General features: G+C 38.7%; 1 protein-coding gene across 18 annotated transcripts in view; it reads right to left on the bottom strand.

The window, feature by feature from the left end:
* The window catches only part of PHC2 (polyhomeotic homolog 2), a 212,797-nt gene that overhangs the window by 24,621 nt on the left and 160,622 nt on the right, over nucleotides 1-27,554 (bottom strand). For 14 of the 18 annotated variants that reach the window (XM_056795342.1, XM_056795337.1, XM_056795347.1 and 11 more), the window contains 2 exons: nucleotides 14,242-14,663; nucleotides 13,612-13,777 (listed from right to left, as the gene is read on the bottom strand). The exons of the other annotated variants lie outside the window; for them this stretch is intronic. In XM_056795342.1, the coding sequence (XP_056651320.1) occupies nucleotides 13,612-13,777; nucleotides 14,242-14,663 (588 nt within the window). The remainder of the gene's footprint in view (nucleotides 1-13,611; nucleotides 13,778-14,241; nucleotides 14,664-27,554) is intronic. 18 annotated transcript variants of the gene reach the window in all.

Here is a 27,554-nt window from a genome sequence, read left to right as displayed (position 1 = left end):
GAGAGCCCAGCACGACTGCAGAGGGAGTAACTGCCCCAGGGCATTGAGAGCTGTCCAGATTTTGTGCCTGATTCTGGGTCGTGGAAGGGGCTCTGTGCCCAGCTCCATCCTTGCCTTTTCTCCCCCAGCAGTTTTCCCAAGCTTTGCTCCAATCACACATAGCCTGGCTTTGGAGAGAAAGCCCATGAACTGAGGTCTCCATTTTCATTACCTGAATGTCATAGTCACAGCCCACATTCAACTCAATCAACAGACATTTACTTGGAGTTGGTCATAAACAAGGCCTATGCTAAGGGTTTCAGAGAACATAAAAAGTGGAAAACTTGCCAACAGGGATTTCCAAGAACTCTGATTCCCAGGCTTTAATGATAAGCCAAGGCCACCAACTAGTTGCTCTTTACACTCAATAGGTGACAGAATTCAAGTAAAGACCAAAGTGGCCATCGAATTAATTTTTATAGAGGAGAAAAATGAGGCCCAGAAAAAGAAATGACTTTTCCCAAAGCAATTCACACAAACAGAAGAGCTAGAATCAAACCTTGGGCCTTTGACATCAAATCTATTTCTCTTGCCATTATCCTACCAGGTGCCAAAGTTGGTGATTTTTCTTTCTGATCCCAAACTCTTTACCTGGTTTTGTTGGTTCAAGTCTGGTCCTTTCTCTCCAAGCCTTTCTCTTTTATTCCTTTTTCCTGTTCTTGCCTCAGGCCCTTCCCCATCCAAATACTCTGATCTTTTCCTCATTTCTTAATTTTCTCAGGAAGTCAGGGGTCTAGAATCATCCAGTTCCCATTTTCTCAGTTCCTTACATTCCTGTTGCCACCATTAGACGTGAACTCTGAAAGATCAGGTACTGTTTTTTTGTTGTTTCATTTTATTTGTAAACCCCACCACAATGCTTGGTATAGAGTAAGTAAGCACTTAATAGAAACTCACTGATTCTTCCTATTTCTTTCTATTAATGCCACCTTCTTTTCTTAGCACTACTGGTTGAAAGTATCTGACTTGGCTTTTCTTTATTATGCATGCCATATATTTCTCAAGATATAGAGATTTTTGGACCTGCTGTTTCCTCTACTTTCTGATCCTGGCCATTTCCCCTCTGGACCCTTCATCTATTCCTCTGTAAGATAAATGGACCAGACAATCTTTAGGCCCCTTCCAGCTCCAAGTCCTCTAGGATTATTGTTATAAGTGTGTAACACTTGTCTCTCCTCTTAGACTATAAGCTTCCTAGAAAAACTGATTGTGCCCTTAGCTTCTAGTCACATGTTTGCAGAGTATTAGACACATGAAATGTTCAGTATTTTTCTTTCTTTTATGTTGATTTGATTGCAGCAATTCAATTCAACAAACAGATATTAATAGCCTGCTATGTACCAGGTTCAGTGCAAGGTATTAGGGAAAGATATTTTATATCAACATTGTCTAGATTTCCTCTCTTACCCTTCTCCATATCCCTCCTGGAGAGTCACACACACACACACACACACACACACACACACACACACACATATATATTTATCCCTTATTGCTACTCTTCTGCCTTAGAGTGGCAAGGCCTAGATGGCTTTTCCCAAATCACACAACTAGGAAGTGTCTGAGGTCAGATTTGAATTCAGGTCCTTCCCATTCCAGATCTGGTCTCTGTACACTGTGCTACCTACCTGCCCCTCACAGGCTATATTTAATGACAAGATGGATGTGGATTGCATAATAGATGGATTCATAGATGACTGAGCAACCACAACTAGAGAGCACTGATCAATGGATTGATGGCAAAAAGATATCTCTATAAAGGCATGTCACTTTGCTTTTCCCCATAACTGTGTTCAAATTGTTGATTAAAAAACATTAAAATATATGCTTATATTTTCAGATGACAATGCTGGAAGGAATAGTTAATACCTTAAATGAAAGAAAAAAAGGTTTTAAAATATAAAAGGCTGGAATGAACCTCCCTGCCTTCTCAGCTAGAAAGTAAGGATGATGATGACATCTGCTATACATGATTTTGTGAAGATCAGATGAGTTAATTTGTAAAGTACTTCGCAAACCTTAAAATACTATTTTATGTAATAGTTATTACTAAGAACAATAAGAAAAAAAAGATGAAATTTTGATGTGAATATGTTAAGAGCCCTGCTCTACAAAAGTCCTGCAATGGTACCTCATTATGGATGGATCCTAAATCTAAAGCTGGAAGAAACCTCAGAGCTAGTCCAACACCCTCATTTTGCAGAGGTGAATTTGAACTTAAGTCTTTGGGCTCCACAGCTAGTGCTCTGGAAGGCTCTTCCAGCAGAGTTTAGTTTCTGGCAGGTTTTACCAAGCTGGAAAGGCTTCAAGTAGAGTCTTGGTGACAGACTGTTGGCTGTCTGAGGACCAGCCTAACTAATCAGGAGAGGGTTATTGTTGGCTGCTGGGTGATGAATTTAGGGGCCATGGCAACCTGGGAGACAGCTAAAAATGCCAAACAGCTCTTGATCCTATGCAGCCCCCCTTCTGCTTCCAGAGCCATGATGGCAGAGTGCTGGAAAAGGCAGCAGAGAAGGCTAAGAACACTTAGACTGTCTACAAAGATTAATTGAGCTGTTGCTGCTCAATGGGGAAGCTTTGTCCAATGACTAACCAGTTGACACACTGCTTTGGGAACTGAACCACAGCCATTTTGACATTTTCATTGTAAATGAAACCAGAAAACATAAAGAAAATCCAGCCAGCCGAGGGGCAGCTCATACACCTTTTTTCTGAGAGATGAATAAAAAAATTTACAGAGAGGCTTCCATTCTGTACCAACAAGTAAAGAAGAAATATCATTTCAGGGGATCCTTGACCACCTCATGCTTCAATGCTGACAATGACTGAGTAAAAACTTATCCAGAAGAAATTTGGCCCTACCTATTACAAGGAATAAAGGAGTGGAGAAATTCTTTGAGGAACTTGATAAGATGCTTTCCTTAAAGCCAAACTACACCTTGATACTTAGCAACTTCATTGCAAGGAATGGCAAGATTTATTTTAATTTCATGAACACATACTAATTGTCTATTATGTGTGTCAAGGAAGTTTTATCCTAGTAGCCTATCCATCAAACATTCCTGAGACAGCACAGTTACACCAGGTTTTGCATCTGTCAACGTGCGGTGCGCATCAATAAAGGTGAAGGTTTGGAGAGAATGGGGGAGAACTGAGAAGAGAACAGAGGAGGCAGGTGAGGGGAGGAAAGAGAATAGCAGGCTAGGCACCATGTGGTCAGGTTACTTATAGGAATGTCTGTCTACCCTTCCAATAACTTTATAAAATATATATCTGGGTAGAAATATTATCAAATTCTTACATATGTATAAAGTACTTTGCAAGGCCTACTAAGGTTACAAAGATGCCCTCAAGGAGCTTAGGGAATGGGGGACTACAACATACTCACCAATAAGCTATACAATGTAGAGTAAGGCAAGGACAAAGGAAAGATCCAGAGAAGGTGATCTAGGAAAATTTAAGAATGAAAGCAACACTTTCAAATGGGGGACGGAATGAAGGATAGTTAAGGAAGACTTCATGGAGGAGCTGGGATCTGAATTGAGCCATGAAGAAAAAATTCATACAGCAGCATAAGAAATGACAACAAACAGGATAAATTCAGGAAAGTCTAGACAGACTTCTATGAACTGATGCAAAATGAAATGAGCAGAACCAGAAATATTGTATGATAACAGCTGTAAAGGACTAGAATAGTATCAGCAAAATAAGGTCCCAAGATAGTCAAGGGACTCAGGACAAAAAAGGCTATCCCCAGCCAAAGGAGGAACTCTTAGAATCTGACTGCAGTCATGTTTTTTTTTTTTAATTTGATGTAGGATATGTGTTTTCTGTTACAATATGAGAAATATGGAAATATGTACTGCATGAAAGCACTGCTATAACCTATATGACTATTTACTACCTCAGAGAGGGGGATAGGTATGGAAGGAGAGAATCTGAATTGTAAAATGTCAGAAAACAATGGTCAAAAACTGTTTCTACATGTAATTGGGAAAAAAAGAGGAAAGAAAATTTCCCTGTTTGTAACTTTCTTTAGGATGAGCAGCTCACTGAGTCTATAAGTATGCATATTTTGAACATGATCTAAAAGGTGGATAATGAATTTGGACCTAGAATTGAATAAAAGGAGATAGCTACAGACTGCATTTGGAAAATGGTGCCATGCTTTCAATAATCCCAAACTGCTCTCTGTCACAAAGCCCAGATTTTTAGCGATATTCTCCTGGAGATACTATAGGATTACAAATAACAGAACACTACAATCCTAGAAAAATGAAAATTATAGGAGCCTCAGAGAGCAATAGAAAAACACATGGTAGGTGAAAGTAGTCTGAATCATGTTGCCAATGATATTTTGCACCTGAGAAGTTGTGTAAAATCACAAAGAAATGTACCAAGGGTAGAAAGAAAGCAACAAGCAATTATTAAACACCTACTTTGTACTAGGCACTGCACTAAACTCTTTTAAAACAAACAAATAAACCCTTACCTTCAGTCTTAGAATCAATACAAAGTATCAGTTCTAAGGTAGAAGAATGGAAAGGTCTTGACAACTGAGGTTAAGTTGACTAAGGCTCACACAGCTAGGAATTATCTGAGGCCACATTTGAAACCAGATCCTCCCAACTCTAGGCCTAACTCTCTATTTACTGAGCCACCTAGCTGCCTCCTGTACTAAACTCTTTTATAAATAATTATCTAATTTTCCCAGGGTCACCCAGCTAATAAATATCTGGGACCATATTTGAATTCAGGTCTTCACTGCCTCTAAAATAAGGAGAGGTAATAAAAGAATATAAAAGTATCACATAACTCTATAAAATTATTTGAGGGCAGAGAACTAAGTTAAATTTATAAGAATAAGTCATTCTCCAATTATATGAATAAGCAATTTTCAGAGGAAGACATCTAAGCTATCAAAAGCCATATAAAAAAGGCTATAAGTCACTAAAAATTAGAGAAGTACAAATTAAATACAAAATCCAACATAACTATTAGAAACAAGTCATGCTATTCTAATCTTATTTCATTTTTTTGTCAGGGTTACTAGTAGAAAAGGAGCCTACTGAAGATATAGTTTGCCTAGATTTTAGAAAATCTTTTGATAAAATGTCTCATTCTTCTTATGGTGAAAATGGAGATTTAGACAATAAGATAATCAGATATATTCAGAATTTGTTGGACTCAAAAGAGTAGCTGTTGATGGTTCAATGGCAGTGAAATAGGAGGTCTCCAGGACAGGATCTAAGGGTATCTGTGCATGGGCCCGAGTTATTTAACATTTCCTGTCAATGACTTGAGTAAAGGCACGAATGGTATGCTTATTAAATCTCTATATGACAAAAACTGGGATGAATAACCAACACTTTGGCTGACTGAGTCAGGATCCAAAAGGATCCTGTCAAGATATTGACTCCAGTTGGCTGAATCTAATAAGATGAAATTCAATAGGGATAAGTGGAAAGTCTTGTACCTTAGTTTAAAAAAAAAAGTAAAAGACAAGGAGGCATAATTAGAGAGTAATTGTTTTGAAAGATGATTTTGGAATTTTATTAAATGTACTCTATTCTCAGTGGTCCTGATAGAAAGGTTTTGATAAGCTGGAGAATGTCCAGGGAGGACCACCAGGCTAGTAGAATAATTTGAGTCTGACATATTTGGATAAGCTGAAGAATCTGGGCATGTTTAATGTAGAAAAGAGAAGACTTGGAGGAACATAACTGCTGTCTTCAAATATGAAGGGGCTATCATGTTGAAGAGGTACCAGACTTCTTCCATTTGGCCTCTGAGAGCAGAATCCACAATGGATAGAAAATGCAAAAAGCAAATTTAAGCTTGATGTAAGCCTGATAAACTTTCTAACAATTAGAGTTGTCCAAAAATAGGATGGATCACCTTGAGAGACAATGATTCCCCCTCCTTATAGGTCTTCAAGTAGAAATGGATAACTATTCTTTAGTGTATGGGTTGAACTAGTTGGCTGCTATGGTCCCTTCCAGATCTCAAATTCTATATTCTATAAGGCATCATCCAGGATATCTGATACCAAAAAGTAGGAAGACTGGTCATATAGTACAAATGAAGGATAACAGATTGTCAGCATAACTGCTGTTCTGTACCCACAAATATTAAAAGAACTAGAGGAACTAGTTCCTACTCTATGTTGGCCAGATCCACTGTGAATTTACAGAAGGAGAGGATAAAGAGGTGTGGGGAGATTACATTCTGCATAGTGTGGGGAAGGCCTACATAGATGAGGTCATGGAGTTATTGAAGGGTTGAAATGTGTTTAGGCTAAAAAAGAAAATAAATTGTGCAAGTATAGGGTCATATAATCATGGAATTTCAGAGTTAGAAGGGACCATAGCAGATATATAGGCCAATATATACTTGAAAAAGAATTCCTTCTACAATATATTGAACAAGTGATAATCCAGCTTTTGTGTGATTATCTCTAATAAGGGTTAATCCACTTACCAAAGAGGCAGTCCAGTCCACTTTTAGATGGTCCTAATTATTAGGAAACTTTTCCTTATATTACACTTAAATTTAGAGATACCAATCAAAATGGCAGATTAGGATGAACAAATACATTCTAGCTCCATTTGTCATTTCCCCCTCCCGTCTCCCCCCTCTGCCACTACTCAACAAAAGACATAGCAAGGGCAGCAAACTGAGTCCTGATTGGAAAATCCAAGGAAAATCATAGTAAATCATTTTTTCCAGAACATATTGACACAAGGAAATGGAATTCTATTGACATTTGGGAGTGGGGGAAGAGGGGATGAGGAGAGTGTCTAGCCAGGAAAGTATCCACAGTCTTTTAGCACAGGGACTGAATTAAGACTGCAGTTGTTTACTAGGCCAACAGGAGATCTCATCCAACATAGGATGATCTGTGGAGGGAGCAGAACAGGTACCACCTGGAAGCTCTGTCATTTATGTCCCAGAGTACTCAGAGCAGGGAAAAGATCCAGTGAGGGCAAAGAAGGTGACTTGGTCAAAGCTTGAGGCTCTTTTCTGGGTAAGGAGTAGGAGTAATATATAAACTATGTTTCCCTGACTCCAGAGTTGGGTTTCAGATCCACCACCCAGACCACTATGGAGCCTACAACCAGGACAAAGAGCTCAACTAAGGGGAGAATTGTAGTCCTGTTACTCTAAAGCTTCAGAGACTTCCAAATTAGTTGATATTGGCTAGGATCAGTAATAGTCCACTAAACTCCAACCAGAGGCAAGCCCACAGTGGTGTTACACAGACTCGAACCTAGGTTAGGAGCTTGCAAAATTCAGATTAGGAGGGTGGTGATCAGACTTTGATCTGAATCATCAAGCAATTATAAGTCAAAAAGCATTTATTAAGTATTTAATACATACTAGGCAATGTGCTAAGCACTGGATCAGATAGTTTTGGGCACACTGAATTACAAAAGATGTAGCAGCCACCATTATAAAGGAGTAGAAAACTTGGAAAACAATATTCTAGAAGGTAAAAAACAAAACAACACAAAACCCCCAAAACTTTAAGGAGCCAAAAAAAAATTAATATACAAAGGAGTCACAATCAGAATCATAAAAGATGTAGTAACCACCATTATAAGGGAGAGGAAGGCTTTCAAATCAATATTCTAGAAGGCAATAGACTTAAAATTTTAAATTAACTTCCCAGGAAAACTGAGCATAATCCTACAGGCAGAAATGAACCTTTAATGAAAGAGAGGGATCCAAGTATTCTTGATGAAAAGACCACAGCTCAGTAGAAACTTTGTAATAAAAACAAGAGTCAAGAAAAACAGAAAAAGATAAATATGAGCAAGTAATCATAAAAGACTGAACAAGGAAGAAGTATTTATATTCTAATAGGGTAAGAAGATACAAATGTCCTTTCAGAACCCTAATATTATCAGAAATCAAAAAAGAAGTCAAATAATACTGAGGGCCTAGGAGAGGTTTTGTGATATTTTGATTATCTTAAAAGAAGAAAGGAAATGAAGGGAGAAAGTTATACACAAGGGGGGAAAGGGTTAGGAGAGGAAGGGCTTGGGAAATTATTTCCCATAATAGGAGTGTACAAGTTAAAGATTATTCAAAGAGGAAGGGGTCAAGAAGGAGAAGGAGGAAATAAAAAGAGCAGATTCAAAGAAGCACTGGTCACAAGTAACAAACAAACCAGAGATGGTAGATTATGAAGAAAGGTTTAAAAGGAAAGTAGGAAAAAGACTCTTGATAGGAAGATTACATCAAATGTAAAGTACTATTGCTATCTTCTCACTGCCATCCTCTACTTTGTAAAGAAAAAAGAAGTACAAGGAGGAAAAAGTATACAAGAAGAATAAGATGGAGGGACATATGCAATCAACAATAACAACTATGAATTAGAATGGAATGAATTCATTCATAAAACAGAAAGGGACAGAAGAATGGATCAGAAAGCAGAATCCAACATTATATGTTTATAGGAAGCATATGTGCTGTATAAAGATTCAGACAGTTAAAATGAAGAGTTAAAACAAGATCTAATACTGTTTAGCTGAAGTAAAAAAGGGCAAACAGCAATGATAACTTCAGAAAAGGTAGCACTAAACAGATTTGATTTAAAGAGATAAAATGAAACTAATATTATGCCTCAAAGAGATCATAGACAATGAATATCATCACAACACATAAGCACTTAATAGCATAGCATCTAAATTTAAAAGAAAATTTAAGGGGGTAGCTGGGTAGCGCAGTGGCCTGAGAGTCAGGCCTAGAGATGGGGGGTGAAGTCCTAGGTTAAAATATGACCTCAGAATTCCCTAGCTGTGTGACCCTGGGCAAGTCATTTAACACACACCCCCACCCACCCACCCCTGCCTAGCCCTTTTACCACTTCTTCTGTCTTGGAACCAATACATAGTAATGATTCTAAAATGGAAAGTAAGGGTTTAAAAAAAAGAAAAAGAAAAAAATTCAAGTTAAACTTAAAAAAAAAAGCTAAATAAGTTACAGGGAAAAACAGACAGCAAAATTTTAATTGTAGGGGACCTTCTATGTATCCCTTCCAACCTAGGCAGATCTAACAAAATCAAAAATGATCATGAAGGTAAAGACCTAACCACAACAGAAAAGTTAGATATGAGAGCTCTCCAGTGAGATGAGAATAAAAGAGTATACATATTTCTCAGCAATAAAGGTATCTTTATAAAAACTGGCTATGTACTAGTATATAAAAACCTCACAGACAAATGCCAAAAAGCAGAAACATTAAACATCTTTTATGATCACAGTAATAGACTATTCAATAAAGGGTAAGTAAAGCAATGATTGAAATTAACTGAAGACTAAATGACTTAATCCCAAGTAATCAGCAGGTCAAAGTGCAAATCATAGAAACAATAGATAATTTCATTAATAATAATGACAATGTTGAGAAAACATACCAAAATTAATGCTTAGGGGAAAATTTTTAAAGCACTAAATACTTTCATCAAAAAAAGAGAGGAAAAACAGATCAACAAATTGGGCATACAATTAAAAAAACCCCCAGAAAAACAATGTTTTAAAATCTCAATTAAAGACCAAAATTAGAAAAATTGAAGAAAACTTGTAAAAAAATTGAAAGCAGCTTCTCTCCCCAAGAATAATCTCTGGAATCACTGTAATCAGGAGCTGATTTCTCAAGGAAAAACCAATAAATAAAATACAAAAAATAGATAAACCATTAGCTTATTTGATTTTTTAAAAAGAAACCCAAATTACCTTTATCAAAAATGAAAAAAGATGAATTCACAACAAAGAAAAAGAAATAAAGAAAATTATTGGAAACTCTTTGCCTAGTTATATGCCAATAAAACAGACAACTTAAATGAAATAGATGAATATTTACATAAATGTAAAATGTCCAGATGCAGAACAAGAAAGAGGTTTTAAATAACCTAATCTCAAAAAAAGAAATACCATAAATGAACTCCTGAAGTGGGAGTGTGGAGGGGTATTGTGGTGGTTGGGATGATGGAAATCTGGGACAATATGGACTTAAGTAAATTCTATCAAGCATTCAAAGAACAATTAATTCAAATATTACATAAACTACTTGAAAAATTTAGGATACTACCAAATTCCTTCTATGATACAAATATATGGTCTTTATTCCTAAGCCATGAAAAGTCAATAAGAGAAAGTAAAGATCAATATCCTCAATGGATATTAATACATTTTAAAATAAAATATTAGCAAGATACTACAGTAATATGTCAAGACCATACACTATTTGGGGTAGTGATGGTGAACCTCTTAGAGACCAAGTGCAATCCTCACACTACATGTGAGCCCCCTGCCTTACTGTAGACAGGGGAAGGAGGAAGTGCTCCCATTGGGCGGTTGGACAGGGAGTGAGTCATGTGAGAAATGGTATGTGTGCCATAGGGTCTCCAACAAGGATGTAGGGTTTTTACTAGAAATGCAGGAATGGTTCAATATTAGGAAAACTATAAACATAACTATGCTAATAACAAGAACAATTAAAACTGTGTGATTATATCAATAGATGCAGGAAAAGTTTTTGATAAGCTCTAACACCCATATGTGTTTAAACTACTAGAAAAAAAGAGAAATGGACCTTTCCTTAATATAATAAGAAATATCTAAAAACAAAAAGTAGCATTATTTATAATGGGGACTTTCTAACAAGATCAGGAGTGAAGGATGTCCATTATCCTTACTGTTATTTGATGTAGTGCTTAAAATATTAATGATAACAAAAAGACAAGAAAAAGAAATTGAAGGAGTAAACATAGGCAAAGAGAAAAACAATTATCACTTTTTGCAGGTAACATGGTTTGCTTAGAGAACCCTAGAAAGTTACCTAAAAAATTAAATGAAACAATTGAAACTTTGACAAAACTGCTGAATAAAAAATAAATCCACAGAAATCGCCAGCATTTTTAGATACTACCAACAAAATCCAGCAGGAAAAAAATAGAAAACAAAATTCTATTTTTTAATTAACTACCTCCTGACATAGAGGTTATGGAAAATTTGAGACATATATTTTGGACATGGCCAATTCAGGAATTTGTTTTGCATAATTATGTGTATTTATTACAATAGTTTTATTTTGTTTTATTTTTCTCGTTGGGGATGGGAATGTGGGAAGGCTGAAAAACAGATTTTTATTAATTAAAACAAAAATTTTTTAAGGATATTGAATAAAAGCCCTAAATCTACCTCTTTGTAGTCTACCTACTTCTGCCCTCTAAGGTCAAACAAAACAAGTCTACTCCCTCTTCCACAAGAAAGTTCTTCAAATAGTTGAAGACAACTCTAATGTCTCTAAGTCATCTTTTCACCAGGTTAACCATGGGTTCAAGCCTTTTCATCAATCTGGTTGCCAAGGTCAAGAAGAGAGCTAGCTTGAAACAGCAGTGAAATTGAACACATCTCTCTTCTGACAAAGAAAGGCAATGGTCTCTATGCTAATTTACCCTAGTCAGACCATGCCTTGGAAACTTAGCTTAGAGACTGTTCACCTGATAAGGAGGACTTCTGCTATTTACCATAAATTCTTGAGCAAGTCCTCCTAGTTTTCTGAACCTTAGTCTCCTCTTCTGTGGAATGGGTGTTGGATTAAATGATCTTTGAAGTCTTAACCAGTCTGACTAAATTATGAACTTTTATGCCTCACATTTTAATAGGACACTGACAAACTAGAGCATATTCAGAGGAGGGGACCAAGATGTGTAGGCAAGGGCTGAGAGTCAAACGAGGGCAACAGAGCTGAAAAACAGCTGAGGAAACTTTTTTTTGTCTGAAAAGACTTGGGAGAGACACTGTAGCTGTCTTGAAATACCTGAAGGATCATTAATATGGAAGATTTCCTACAGAGAACTAGTATCAATGAATGAAAGTTTTGTGACAGCAGATTCAGGAAAGAAGGAAAATTTTTTGAGGAGAGCTGTACTACAGAGGAATGGGCTGGGCTGTTTACAAAGCAGTATGTTCCTTGGTGTTCAGGCAGAAGCTACAGCACTATCTATAGGGAAATTAGGTTGAACTAGTCAGAGATCCTTAGCCTTGCTGGTGTCATAGAGGCCTTTGAGAGTTTAGTGAAGCATATGGTCTCCTCAGAATAATGCTTTTCAATGCAGAGAATATATAAGATGATAAAGGAAAATATATGTTGAAATAGTTATAACATTTTTAAAAAACAAGTTCAAAGACCCTGAAGTTAAAATCTCAAAGATGAACTTCTGAGTCTCTTCCTGAGCCTTTTTATTTGTGATTTCTCATTTGCTTTCCTCCACTTTTTCCTCACATGCATTCCTCCTCTTTTTTTTCCTGTTTCCTTCTTACCTAAATCCTATTTTCCTTTTTTATCTCTCCCCTCTCCCTTCTCCTCTTTCTCTATTCTGATAAACACTCAGGGCACTGACAGGAAATGTCTTCCTGAATTATAGGTGGCTCTTGATGCTACTGAACTCTGGGCCAAGACCACTCTGCAGACAGTCTGAAAAAGCAAGAAATGAAAGGGTGGAAATCCAGCAGGAGGCTGAAGTAGTGCTACAGTTTCCACCAGGGTGCAGGATTCTGGCAGAGCTACTTGACATGGAGAACACAGAAAAATCTATGTATAGCCGTTCCTGGGCAGATGGCAATCCTAGCAGTGGGCATTAGATCCTATGTGGATACTATAACTATGTTGGATCCAAGCGTTCTCTTTGGTCCTATAGCAAACCCCCACTTTCCAACCCTCATGGCTTTTAGCCATTGTCCTTATCCTTCATCCACGAGTTTCAGCACTTAAGGCTGTCTTGCCAGATTTCCTAATTCAAATTCTTGGACCAAATTCTTAGATTTTATGCCTATGTGGCCAAAGCTATTATTGTACAAAATATTTGACACAAAATATTCTTCAGTTGGTATATAATAACTACTGCAGAGTATAAAGTCCTGGAATCTATTAAGATTTAGATTTAGCCCCAAAAGCCCTTGGATCCCATCTAGTACAACTTCATGCCCTTCCCCCATGATGAGGAAACGAGGCGCAAGAAAGTAAACTGAAGGGCCAAGGTTTCATAGGTGATAAGTGACCAAATGTGGATTCAAACCTATTCCACCACAGTATTTCTCAAACAAACAACAAAGTTAGGTTACATTTTGCACATGCAGAGCAATGAGGTAACTCATATGACTAATTCAGGCCCCAACCACTTGCTCAATGACCTGTGCATTTTGAGCATAAGGGATATGGAACCTTACTTTTCAGGAGAATTATCCCCACTCTCCCCTTCAACCCTTCCTCAGATACTACAAACTCCACTGAGGTGCAGCACCCAGTGTTCAGATTTTACATCTGTGGTTCTCATCTGTTTTTCTCCTGCTTTTTCAGCCTCTTCTTTTTTTTTTTTAAGTGAACTGAATACTCCCTTTTCCCCTAGTTACTTCTTTTTGTTTTCCCCCATCTCCAGATCCTATTTGCCTTGACTCCTTGCTGCTTCCAAGTATTGCCCATGACCATTAATTTCCCACCCACTATGGCACCCATGTCAAATGTCCAAGAAGCAGCTGAGGAAGACTGTCTCCTCTCCCTACCATGTGCTGGAGACTGCTGAACATCAGAACTTGTGGGCTGCAGTGGACCAGCAGGTGGGGGGGTGAGGGTGGATGGTTGCTGGGCTGATGGACTGGACAGGGTCTCAGGCAGGCTCTTCTCCCTGGCCATTGTCTCCTTCCAAGCATCTGGACCACATTGTTGGGTCTGTCAAGGAATAGGGGAGAGGGATAGTCTCTTCTCTTTAGGAGTTCCCCCTAACCCTCCCTCCCTTGAACACTTCTGCTTGAAGATGGGATGCCAAGCACTGGGACATAGCTTCTGGAATGGGAAATTGATAAGGAGTTTTAAAGCTGTCCCCTATAGGGTTCAGAGGGGTTGTATATCTATCTATCTATCTATCTATCTATCTATCTATCTATCTATCTATCTATCTATCTATCTATCTATTTATCTATCTATATTTATATATTGATCTAGTTTTTCCTATTCTGCCCCTCTACAGATAAATGGCATTTAAGATGCTCTTGGAAAACCCAGGCAGATTCAAAACATTTAGCCCACCTAGCATCACATCCCACACTGGGAGGAAAATTGCCAAACTTGGGTGTGATCTGCCTGAGCTGTGGCTATCCAAAGGAGGGACAGACCTTGGGGCCTGGCTCACTCACCGCTGATGAAGCAGGCTGTAGTTGGAGGATGACAGTTGATGTGTGCTGGAACCTGCGTTGGGGGGTGTGGAGTAGGCCCTCAGAATGTCCGTTCTGGGGCCCAGCCTCTGGGCTGGATGGCTGCCCTTGCTGGCTGTTGCCAGATTTGTGCTGATTGGTAGTAGGACACTGCAGTGGGAGGGTAGGGATTGATGGACCTAATGACATAGCATGGACTTCAGGGCTGGATTGTATGGTTACTCCTGGCAGAGCTGAGGCAAGCTGGGATTGGGACTGTGATGGGGGCCGGGACTGTTGGGATTGCTGCTGTTGCTGCTGTTGCTGTAGAGATGGCTGCTGCTGCTGCTGGATGACAAACTGGGGTTGCAGGTGCTTTGATGGGGATTGTGGAAGGAGTTGGTGTGGTTGCAGCTGGGTGTAGGCTGGTGGGGAGAAAGATTCAAGTTAAGTGCCATAGTTCCCAATGTGTTCTTCCCGCTAAGCTCTGACCCCATCCCAATCTCATATCCCCATGGAGCCAAAGAGTATAGTCTGGTCCCTGTATTGGTAGCATTCCTATTCTTATAGATATCTCCTTAAGATTTATGTATCAAGCTCCTTAGGTTGCCTGTTGATCAAATGTCCTAACCATCTTTAAGGCTCATCTCACCTCATCTCATTTCTCCTCCTCCTAGTGACTGCCCTTGGAGTATCCCAGTTACAAATGCTATCTCTCTCTCTCTCTCTCCTCTGAACCCCTACAGTGCTGATGTGTATCACTCACTTGGGACTTACCATTTATTGCTTTGAGTGGTTGATTGTCTTTTCACATGTATTATGTATCTTTTCTCCTCCATTAGAGGAGTCCAGGGTCAGCACCTTAAACTTCTTTGTATGTCCCTCAATGTCTAGCACAGCACAATGGTACACAGTAGGGTGTCTAAGAAATATATTTGTGATAGGAGCTGCTTCTCCACACCCTCGCCCCTGGAGCTAAGATATCTAATTAGCCTGAGTAGATGACCATGGTACCTTGTCTTAATACCTGCCTCTCAACAGAAAGAGACTCACAGTTAGAGGTCTACAGAGAGCCATAGCCATGTATGATTACCGTGAGATGTTCACAATTGGCCAGTTATAATCACATGCACATAGCCAACAAGGGTGAATTTAAATTCTAGGTCCCTGAGCCAAAATGTCATAAAAGGTTCTGAATGAAAAACAAATAGGTTTCCAGTATTCCTAGGAAAGGCAGGGACAGTCTGAAAAGTGCCTAAGTTCACAGCTATGTGTTTGCAGCCTAGGACTGAGGTCCCAGAGAAAAAGAGATGACTGGATTAAAGAATTAAACATAAACAAAAAACATAAAAAATGTAGAATAAAATCTCAGTAGTGAAAGGAAGAAATTTTCTTATCTCCTGAACAATGAAAGAAAAGTTAAAAATGTACTTGAATAGATAAAAAATAAAATACACAATTAAAAATACAAAGTAAAAAAAGATTGGGGAACTCTTCAAAGTAAATATCAGAAAAAACTTAGCATATAGAATCTTTTTTATGATATAAATTCATAAGGGTGAAAATCAGTCACCAAGAGACAAATGATTAGAAGACATGGTTAAAGCCACTCAGCTCAGGTCCATCTCCTATTCTCCTTTCTTATTCCATTCAATCACAGAATCACAAGATTTGAGAGTGATAAGGGGTCTCAGTAATTACCTAGTCTAAACCATATGAGAAAAGTATTCTCTCCATAATACATGGCAAGTAATCATTCAGTCTTTGTTTAAATATCACCAATGAAGGAAAATCCATCAGTTGTTGAAGTTGCCATCTGCATTTTTTGATAAGCCAAATCATTAGGAAGTATCTCCTAATATCAAGTCTAAATGGGCCTCTTTGCAGCTTCTATCTATCACCCCTCATTCTGTTCTCTAAGGCCACATGGAGCAAGTCACACAATACTCCTTCAAATACTTGAAGACACTGATTATGTCCCTTCAAGATTTTCTCTCTCTAGGCTACACATGCCTAATTCTTTCACTTGATCATCATATACTATGGACTATCCTGCTTGCCCTCCTCTAGATACTTTCCAGCTTATACATGTCCTTAAACCATGGTACCCAGAGCTAAACATGATACTCTGGATGAGGTATGATGAAAGCAAAGTAAAATGGGACTCTCACCTGCCCATTTATGGAAGTTACATCCTACACAATAGAGCCCAAGACAACATTAGCATTTCTGGCTGCCACATCACACTGCTAACTCAAATGGAGCTTGTAGTACAATAAAGTCCCCAGTTGCTTTTCAAAACCAGGCTGCTTCTATCTTGTACTTAGGAGTTTTTTCATACCCAGATGCAAGACTTTACATTTATCTCTTCTGAATTTCATTTCATCTTGCTAAATTAATCTCAGCCAACTGGAGTCAATAGTTTGTCAAGATTCTTTAGAATCCCGATTCTTTCAATGCTGTGTGATCATTAGTACTCTATTGCTCTTCTGGTGCTGTTTACTTATCTGTGCATATATTATATGTTGTTCTCTCATTCCCCTCCAGTCCTCAGGAGAATGTAAACAGGGAATATTTCATATTTATTTTTGCATCACCTTGTGCCTTGTGTGGAAAAGGCACCTAGAAAATATTTGTTGAATTGAATTAAACTGATATTGCAGGCAATTTACAAAAAAAAGGAAACATGTTAAATTATCCCTTGAAAACATTCAAATTCAATATCAAAGAAATGAGAACAGTTTAGATATCAACATAAAGCTATCAAAAATTTAAGTAAAAGTGACAAAAACAATGTGGGCAAAATTGTAGGAAACTACATTAGGGATAGTCCCTGGCTTTGAAACGTTTTAGCTGTGGGCCCTGGAGTAAGTCTCTCTGAGCCTCAGTCTCCTTGTTTGAAGAGTGGGGATGATAATCCTTCATTAACTACCTTACAGCATTGTCTTGAGTAAATTGTTTTCAAATCTTAAAGCACTGCCTTCATGTTAACTATTACTATCATTTGTACCTGTCTTATGTATTATGTTGATCTATGTGTCTTTAAGAGGAACACATGTCTTTGCCTTTGCATCAGGGTTTCTAGTAGCATCTGCCAGCTTTGACCCTCCTCTCTAGTGTTTGTGGTTTTCTGGAGGTTTGAAGCCTCAGGGAAATTTGTATGTCCTAGTCCTATTCACCAGGCGGGATGAAAGAAGTGACAAATCAGAAAGGTAAAAGGAAAGTTTTTCCCCAGACACTGAAATAATCATCAGGTGGGGACGACTGTTGGAGGGTACACTGTCTGCACCTTGAATTAGGTAAAAATGGAATATGGAATATTCAATTACCCTAGCTTAGCTGGAAGAGGGAACTGGTTGAGCCCAGCAAGTCAGAAATCTTCACAACTAGTTGAAGGGCTCTTTTGTGTGCCAGATGGATCCTGATTAAAACAAAAGAATTGAGAATGCGATAATAAACTCATTCTCACTGTAAGAGCTGTAACACTTTTCTGAGGTAGATGGCAGTGGCAGCGGCATTTGGGAAGATGGCAATAATGCCAATGCAGTATAGTCACAAACAGACCTTCTAAGTCTCAAAGGGAGTAAAAAGACCAGAGCAAAGCTGAGCTTCACATTCACTGGCACTGAAAGGGGAATCAGACATCAGTGCTGCAGGGAATTGTGGACCTGAGAACAAATGAAAAGGTCAAAACCTAGGAGCAACGAAGAAATGAGACATGATAGGAACATAAGAACAAACCTGGACCATACCTTTCATTTGTACCATGAATCATGTGATCTGTGATGGTCTTGAGGAGGAGGGTGGACCCTAGTATCCCTTAGAGATCCCTCCTGGAGAAAACCTTAGCTTTAGGTGGAGGCCTAAACTACATATTATTATAAAACAAGAACAACCAAGTGTCTGGAAAAAGTAGGGATCAGCAGAGAGGTGAGATGCTTGACTCCTTAATAATAGCCAGTCCTTTCTTCCCCTCATACTGCTGATAGAGAATGAGGGAAGCAGCTCAAATCTAGCTTAGCAAAAGTAAAAAGATATATATGTTCTACAGAAAATTTTGTTAAGATACAGATGGGCTTAGATAGACCCTTCCAACTTTGAGATTCTGTGGAAGACAAGACTGATTGTCTCCTAAGGTAGTTCTTCTAGAGACAGAACAGGTAGGTGTCTTATGGAAGCTGGGGCCTACCAGCAGGCAAGGGTTTCTGGACTGAATGGGTTTATGTACAAATCCCTCTAGCATGTGTTGTGTGTAATTAACTTATTTTTATGTTCTATGCCTTAGAACAGGGGTCCCTAAACTTTTTACACAGGGGGCCAGTTCACTGTCCCTCAGACCATTGGGAGGGCCAGGCTATAAAAACAACTATGAACAAATCTGTATACCATGGTCTTGGATAGCAGAGGCTGCAGCGCTGGCTGTGATGGGCCTGTCACACCTTGCACAGGCCCATCACTACCACCACTATACCAGGCAGCAGTTTACACAGTGTGTAATCCCTTCCCCCAGATCACCAATCATCATGCTGACGTCTTCCATTGTGCAGCCTTTGTGTGGCGTCTCGTTCTCATTCAGTTACTTTCAGAACAAGGTGCCACGCAAAGGATTATATCACCGGAAGTAGTACTGTATGTGAGTGCTTTGTGGCACCACCACATACAGTGCTCCCCTCACTGACTACCAATGAAAGAGGTGCACCTTCCAGAAGTGCAGTGGGGGTCAGATAAATGGTCTCAGGGGGCCACATGTGGCCTGTGGGCCATAGTTTGGGGGCCCCTGCTTTAGAAGCTGGATGTATATATGCATGGGAGCTGAGGGTCCCTTGAGAAAAGCTAAAAATGGGCCCAAATGACTCAAGTCAAAGAAGTAATTTTGGAACTGCTTCTAAGAATGAACCTAGTTTATATAAACTCAGAACCTTAGGAAAAGACCAGAGGTTACATGTCATATTTCCTTCTTGGACTGTAAACCCCAAGAGACAATGGACTCATGACATGACTCATCCAAACTCTATACTCACTAGGAATACTCTATACACAATAGGTGTTTAATAAGAAATTTATTAATCAAATTGAATTAAATTGAATAAAAGGAAAATGAGAAAGGAATAAGTGATTATTATGGATGAGAATACTGAATTCCTACTTTCCTTCTGTTTTCAACATCAAATGCAATGATCTCCAGGACAAAAAAAAACAGAACAAAAATGGTTAATAGGAAACTGAAATTTAAGATAATTGATATCACAAGACAGCATTTAGTTTAACTAACTTAAGACTATTGGGTTGGATAGAATTATATTCTATGGCACCGAAAAAATTTGTGGATATAAGTGCTGGACCTCCAATTAGTGATCTTTGTGGAGAATGGAAGAGGTGATAAAGGAATAGAGGACAGAAATGCCTCAGTATCCAAAAAGGGGAAGGTAGATTCCATAAAAGACAAGATGCTGAGCTTGATGTTAATTTCTAACAAAACTTTTTATTATTAAATAGTTAAGTTTGCGATCACTTAGAAGGATAAGTGATGATAGTCACTAAAAATCGTCATAAATATATTAAAAACAAGTCATGCTGAATAGAAAATGATAGCCAATACTCTCTTATCAAAAAACAATGAAAGTTAGTGAGAAAAATAAGCCTGCAGAGAGTCAACTTATTCTGAGAGCATTCATATATTATTTTAGGCCAATAAATAAACTTATATTGAACAGATCTTCTAACATTTTTATAAATGGTCTATTTTCATTAGTGAATGATATGGGCCTATTACATCTGAATTCCCAACTGGTACAAGTCAAAGAAATAATTACTGAATAGTTTCCAAGTCTTTATTTAAACAATTTAATTTAATCAATATATTGTGTCTTCTATATGCAAGGCATTGTAGCAGGGACTGAGGATACAAAGATAAATTATAAATAGTCCCTACCCTCAAGAGCCATGGTGACTAACCTTTGGCATGGGTGCCACACAGGGCACATAGAGCCCTCTTTGTGGGCATGCGCACCCTTGCCCACCAGAATTCATTATTAGAAAGGCAGAGGGACTTGACTGAGCTGCTCCCTTCCTCCTCTCTACCATACCTGAGGACATTTTTTTTTTCACTTCAACTATCCCTCTGCCCAGCAGCCCAATGGTAGCACTTCTTCCCTCCCCTATCTGGAGTAAGATGGTGGCTCACAGGAGGCAGAGCTGGAGGGAAGCAGAGTTCTTAGGACACTCCTCTCCACATGTGCCCAAGGACATTCCTCATTTTACTCATCTCTCTACCTAGTAGCCCAATGGGAGTGCTTCTACCCTCTCCCTGTCTGAGGTAAAGGGAGGGGGGCACTTGGTCTGAAGAGGAGGGGTATGGCATTTGATTTGAGGAGGGCATGGCACACAGTCTCCTAAAAGGTTCACCATCACTGCTCAAGAGGCTTCTTTTTGCTGGTCTGTGGAGTGGGACTATAACACTTAGACAAGTAAAAACAGGACAATTTGAGAAGGAAGAGAGTGTTAACAGCTGAAGGAAATAAGGAAAGGCTTCAAATGAATGGTAGCACCTGAACTAAGTCTTAAGGGAAGCAAGTGATTCTAAGAAGTAGAGTTAAAAAGGGAATGAAGTATAAGCAAGGAAGAAAGCTTCTATGAAAGCATAAAGGTGAGAAAGAAAATATAGAATTTAGGAAAGAATAAGTAGCCCAGTTTTATTGAAGTAGAGAGGAGTAATATGAACTAAAAATTGAAAAGCTAATTGAAGCCAGATTGTGGAAGATTTAAAATACCAGACTGAAGCATCTTTTTGAGCAGGTTAGACCTGTCATAGAAATATTAATTTGGCAGGGGAGAGGCTGGAAAGTGGCAGGCCAATTAGGCAGTTACTTCAGTCATCTGAATAAGAGGTAATGAAGAACAAAACTAGGGAGGTAGTATTGTGAGAGTAGGAATGGAGAGGGGACAATACTGAAAGATGCTGCAGAGGTAGAAGTGACTTGGCAACTGACTGGATATAGGGGTGGGATGACTCCAAGGCTATGATCCTGGATGAATGGTAAAATAGAAGTATCTTCAACAAAAAAGGAAAGGGGAAATATGGAGAAGGGATGGGTTTTGAAGGGAAAATAAGTTGTTACTTGGATTTTTTAGTTTGGTATGCCTTTGGGATACCCAAGTAGAGATATCCAGCAGTGACTCCAGGACCACTTTGGTGGAAATAGAGTCTAAAAGAAAGTTGGGAGGAAGATGATAACTGAACACACCAGAGCTGATAAGATCACATAGAAACCTGAGAGAGATAAGGTGGTGACCAGGATGGTGACAGGAATGAAGGCTATGATATATAGACACTGGTTGAAAGAACTAGGGATGTTGAACCTTCAAAAAGGAGACTTAGGGGAGACATGAAAACTGTTTGTTACATAACTGACAAACTGTCAAATGCCCAAAAGATTAGATTTGTTCTGTTTCAGAAAAGAGAACAAGAAGCAATGGATCAAAGTCACAGAGAGGCAAGCTTTTGGTTTGATGCAAGGAAATACTTAAAAAAAGAAAGTAGAGCTGTCCTAAAGTGGGCTTGGCTCTGTTAAAAAAATGAGCATCTTTTGCTAAGGGTCTTCAACCTGCACCCAGTTGATCACTGTTTAGAAGGTCAGGGATGCTACAGAAGGGAATCCTAATTGGAGTACTTAGCTCTCTGAAGTCCCTTCCAACTCTGGGTTTCTGCGAATAAGATAACATTTAAAAGTACTTTTCTACAGAGTGGTTTAACATTATAATCACACAACTGACTTGAGAAATAAGAGAATATAATATCCTGCTGTTTAGTATTGCTGGTTTCAAGAAAAAAATTAATGCAGCTCTGAAAATCTGTATTTAAAACTATAAAGAGACCATTCTTAGCTTGCCAAAGCTACAAAAACAGGCAGCTTGCTGATCTCTAGCATGTCAAGATGAGATCCTGACATAGTCATTCCATTTGTTAGCTTTACCTCTTAGCTTTGATTCATTTGCAAATCTGATAAGCATGTCATCTATACCTTTATCCAAGTCACTGATAAAATTGCCAAACAGCACAGGGAAAAAAAGCACAGATCCCTGGTGAACTTCAAAGCTGACTCTGAACTATTAATGCCTATCCTCTGAGTCCAGCTATTTAACTGGTTTCAAATTCATTTAAATAGGGGACAGCTGGGTAGCTCTGTGGATTGAGAGCCAGGCCTAGAGATGGGAGGTCCTAGGTTCAAATCTGGCCTCAGACACTTCCCAGCTGTGTGATCCTGGACAAGTCACTTGATCCCTTTTGCCTAGCCCTTACCACTCTTCTGCCTTGGAGCCAATACACAGTATTGACTCCAAGAAGGAAGGTAAGGGTTTAAAAAAATTCATTTAAATATATTATCATGTAGTACATATATTTCTTTCTTTTAGAGAATAATAGTATGAGATATTTCTTTAAATACTTTGCAAAAATCTAGACAAATGAATCTACTACATTCTCCTTAAAAACCCCATTAAAAAAAGAAATAAGGTTAGCCCAGCATGATGTGTTCTTAACTCATACTTGGATCTTTGTAATCCTCACCTGTTTTTCTAAATATTCATTAACCATTTCTTCAATGATTGAACTTAGAATCTAGAAAATAATAAAAATCAAGCTCACTGGCCTACAATGTGTAGCATCTAGCAGAAACTGTGACTTATTTGTGGCCATCGAAAGTCCAAGGTGACCATATGTTAAGCTTTGAGCAGGTCTCTGTGATGCACCTCTTGGCTGTCATAGTACAAGTCTTTGTCTTTTTATTAGTTTCTCTAAGAGGTAGAATAAAAGCAAATTTAGAAGCCTTTATTTGGGTTCAGGAGTCATGACAGCTTTGAGAGGTGGTGGATAGATCTGGACATAGGCATTCTTTGCCTGCTTCTGGCAAACTGCTTCTAATAAGTCTAATAAGGAGCAACAAATCTTATTGTCTGTTAGAGGGTTTACTGAGCTGGTTGACCTGACTGCCCGGGATCTAAATTCTGGTTTTCCAAACAATGTTCCTGTCCAAAGTTTGTAACGGCTTAGAATGTGAAAGTGAACCTATTACTAAATTGTGCCTGATGGATTCAGTGTTGGTTCTTCTGTGAGGGGGCTGATCTAGGAGATGCCACATTCCCTCCAGACAGAGCCTTCAGGTTTCCATGGCTGCTTCTGCTATTAGTAGCTTCTCTTCTCTTTCCCCCACCCCTTACTATTTAGCTCCTTTCAGGAGCAATCAGCTTATAGAAGAAATAGATGCAAGACTGATGTATGGCAGAGAACCAGTATGATCTCAAGGACAGCCTCTGTATAGAACCACTTGTCTATATGACTGGGTGTGCAGGCATATCAAAGTGAAATGAGCTAAATTAATTGTTATGGATCATGATATGTACTTTTTCTTTTTAGTGTTTAGTGGTAAGTCTTCAAGTGCTGATCCAGCAGGTCAGTGAGAGGAACTGTCCAACTGAGAAGTCTGGGGATAAAAATAACAGGAGATTTGTGTTGAATGAAGCATCTATTGTAGGTCTTTTTGTAAGGCAAGGGTCGTTCACAGGGCTATGATTTTAGGTGGAGTCTAGAGATTCCCTAATGGCCTTCTATGGATTTCTAATTTCCCCAACTCCTCTAACCCCAAAATAGCCAGTGTTGGCATGAACCAGAGAATGGCATGGATGTCCTCATCAGAAGGGGACATTTCTGTCATCAAGCTAGGCCACCATGCATCAATCCAAAGGGTCTTGAAATATTAAGCTCCTGATACATCCCCAAGGAAGTCAAAGACAGAAAGGGTTCATATATATCAAAGTTCAATGGCAGTACTGTTTTTGGTAGCAAAGACCTATTAGTAAAACAGATGCTCATTATGTGAGAAATGGCTAAAAAATTATTATACTAAAATATAATCGAGTATTACTGTACCATAAGAAATTAAAAATATGGTGCTTGCTTTGGGAGCACATATACTAAAATGGGGGAGGGAAGGGGAGGGAAAAAATGAATCATAAAAATTAAATATAAATAAATAAGGCTTGTTAAAGACAAGAAAAAAGAAAAATGAAGAAAAATATGGAGAGTTCAGGGAATTCTGGGAAAACCTATGTGAACTGATACATAGTAAAGTAACAAGAAAGCAATACACATAATAACTATAACCATGTCAATGAAAAAGGCAATTAAAATAAACATTGTATAATTATAATGGCCAACTTATTCCAAAGTAGAGAGGAGACAATGGACTTTCCTCCCTTCTTTTAAGAGATGGGGGACTTTGAAAAAATATACAATGCTGCATAAATTCAGTTGATATGCTTGTTAGCTCTGCTGAATTGCTTTCTTTTTTCTTCTTTTTATTTTTTGTTATAAGCAACAGCTCACTAATTAAGGGAGCAAAGAAAATTATATTTTGAGACAAAAGTGACATAAAAATATGTCAATACCTATTAAGAAATTTAAAAATAATAAACACGAATCTCTGGAAAATCACAAGGAAATGCACAAACTGAAGGATATAAACTGGTATTGATACATTTTATCAGAGTAGGCCAAGAAGATTACCCATTCATTGCCATTTCATATACAGTTAGATTTGCATATCCCCTATAGGTTGAATTCACTGACTATCACTACAGCTAGTTCAGGAGGTTGGCTATCAATGGGAGGCAGTCTCAGATGGCTACAGAGACATAGCAAAGCTATAATTCCCTTCTCTTCTTCCTGAAAAAAAAAATGGGGTTCTGATAAGAATGCTGAAAGACCAGAAGAACACTGCCTCACCTCCAACCCATTTCTGATGCTTCTTTTTCTGAAACTGTTACAGACTTGTAGTCTCTGACCTGACTAGAACTGATATTAGAATTGATTATTTTAGGGCCCAGATCAATGACAGTTGACTTATCTTTGTGGGGTCACCTCTTTGCATAAAAAATACTATAAATATTCGGAAAGACTTTCTGGTTCAGAAATTGGCAAAGAGCCATTGTTGGATACACCATATGTCTGCTCTAGGCAATGCTTTTGGCAGTGTTAGAAGTGCAACAATGGTTGTATTATGCAACATCAGAGAAGAGACCCTCAGCGCCACCAAGAAGAGGAAGGAATAGCTTCCATTTAGAAAGAATGACTCCCTGTTCAGACCCTTGTGGGACAGGGTCTCCTGGATCATTCTTGAGAACTGTTTCAACTAACACTGTTGACAGGAGTACTTGTTCTTTAAGAACCAAGTCCCTAAGTTTTCAGAGGCTTCTGAGTCTGTCCCAGCTAAGATCCAGAATACTTAATGGTTTCAAGTTCACTTTTGAGAATCAAAACATTGGTGGTTAGGGGGGGAAGGGCCTTAAGGGCTGCCTGGTGAAGTGGCAGGTTGTAACTCCAAGGTGGTGGTAGTTAGGCTGTCTGGGTAGTGCTCTGGACTAAGAAATAAGGGTAGATAGAACCTTTTACTCTCCTGAGAGATACAGATTCCCTTCAGCCTCCATTATGTAAATACCTAGTAAGTAGGTTGGGAAAATGCTGACAAGTAGGATTCAATGTGATCATGTTGCCAGATACCCATGGGTAGGTTGGTGGCTGAATTATTTAGGCTAATTCATTAGATAGGCCAAACTATATTAAGAAGGGGTTACATAATCTCTTGCTTTGCTTGAACTGATGGATTTAGTAACTGATAAATGCAAATCAAAGGCTCGCTTTTCTAAAGCTTGGCCAAAGGGGTCTTTGCTGTATTTCACCTGGAAGATGTGGCTATCCATTTGGTCATCCCTAACCTCACTAGGAATAATACTGTATTGGACAATGTGAAAGAATTCTTCCCAAAGCCAGTGTTTCTGGGCCAAAGACACAAAAGTCAGCAAGGAGAAAGCCAGGGAAAACAGAATGAAGGGAAAACAATGGATATCAGCAAGCTGGTGGTTTGTCTCCACTTCATGAGACAATATTCTTTTCTGGGAATGTTATACACACCTCCTCACTCTACTGTACTGGTGTTGCTGTGGATCTAGACAGTAGCCCATGGCTGAAGTATTAGTTAATGCGACCAACTTCCTATTAAATCATGTTCCCCACAGCCCTGGAGAGGCAGGAATGGGCCCAGGAAATCACTTATAATACTCCTGAAATGTCACTTTTGTCCTTTTCCATACTCTACAAAATCCCCTTCTCTTTGCCCTAATGATAGTACTACCTTTTCCTGCTAAAACCCATCTTATCTTTCTATAAATTTGGGTTGGGGCAGAACTGACTAGAGCCTGCAGCTCTCTCCCTACCTGGAATATTGGATTGCTGTGTTGTGACCAGGTTATTGTATACTGGGTGGCATTTTTTTTTTTATGTTCCAGGGCTTGCTTCTGGGCAGTTCTTCTCTAGGGATGAAGGCTTAAAAGAAAGCTCAGCTGATACTATCAGAAGAGCAGCAGCTCTAGGCTAGATCTTAAAAACAGCTATATCATGGCACAGCTCCCTAAGCCTGGTTTACTTTGTATCTGAGAGACTCTAGAACAGCAGAAACCATAACCCCAAAATAAATACTTTTGGGAAAGATGTCACATTCACCACAATAAAAACAAAAGAAGTAAAAGATTCTAGAGATTCACCACTAATAATATCTTCTAGCTGACCTGGTCTCCCCTTTTCTGTCTATCTCTCTACCCCTGTCTCCTTCTTTGTATTTTTTTCTGTCTCTCTATAAAAGCCTGGGCCTCCTTATCTTGACCAGCCTGAAAAGAGCTCTTCATGGCCCAGATCTCATGTTAATTGCCACAAGAACTTTGATCTGCTGTGTTTCTGACCTGGGCTTGTTTGCTCTTTCTTTGGCAAATCTAGCATTAACCTTTTCCCAAAGGTATACCATATTAATACCAAACAATGCAGATATAAGATTGGCATAGCCCACTGTAATTCAGAACCCCAGAGTTCAAGAGATCCACCATTTCCTTAATATTTGGGATTATACTACCATGCCCAGTTTCTGCCTACTTTTAAGACACACTGTTTGATCAATGATACTTCTGTAGTATTCCTGATATTTGACTATTCTTATGAGCTGCAGTCCCTTACAGAAGTGCCAGTAACACCAACCTCTCACTCAATTAGTCTTTTTTGATTTAGTTTTTAGTTTAGTATCATTTTCTTTTTTCTAATTACATGTAAAAACATTTTAACATGCTTTTTAAAATTTTGAGTTACAAACTCAGCCTCTCTTCCTCTCTTCCCCCCTTACTGAGAAGGCAACCATCTTTCATAGGTTCTATAGTTCAATCATGCAAAATATATTGCCATATTAGTCAGATTCATTTGTTTTCCATAGGCTACCTCT

The sequence above is a fragment of the Monodelphis domestica genome, chromosome 4 (genome assembly GCF_027887165.1).
Source record: "Monodelphis domestica isolate mMonDom1 chromosome 4, mMonDom1.pri, whole genome shotgun sequence".
NCBI classification, from domain to species: domain Eukaryota; kingdom Metazoa; phylum Chordata; class Mammalia; order Didelphimorphia; family Didelphidae; genus Monodelphis; species Monodelphis domestica.
This window is presented reverse-complemented; position numbering and strand designations above follow the sequence as displayed.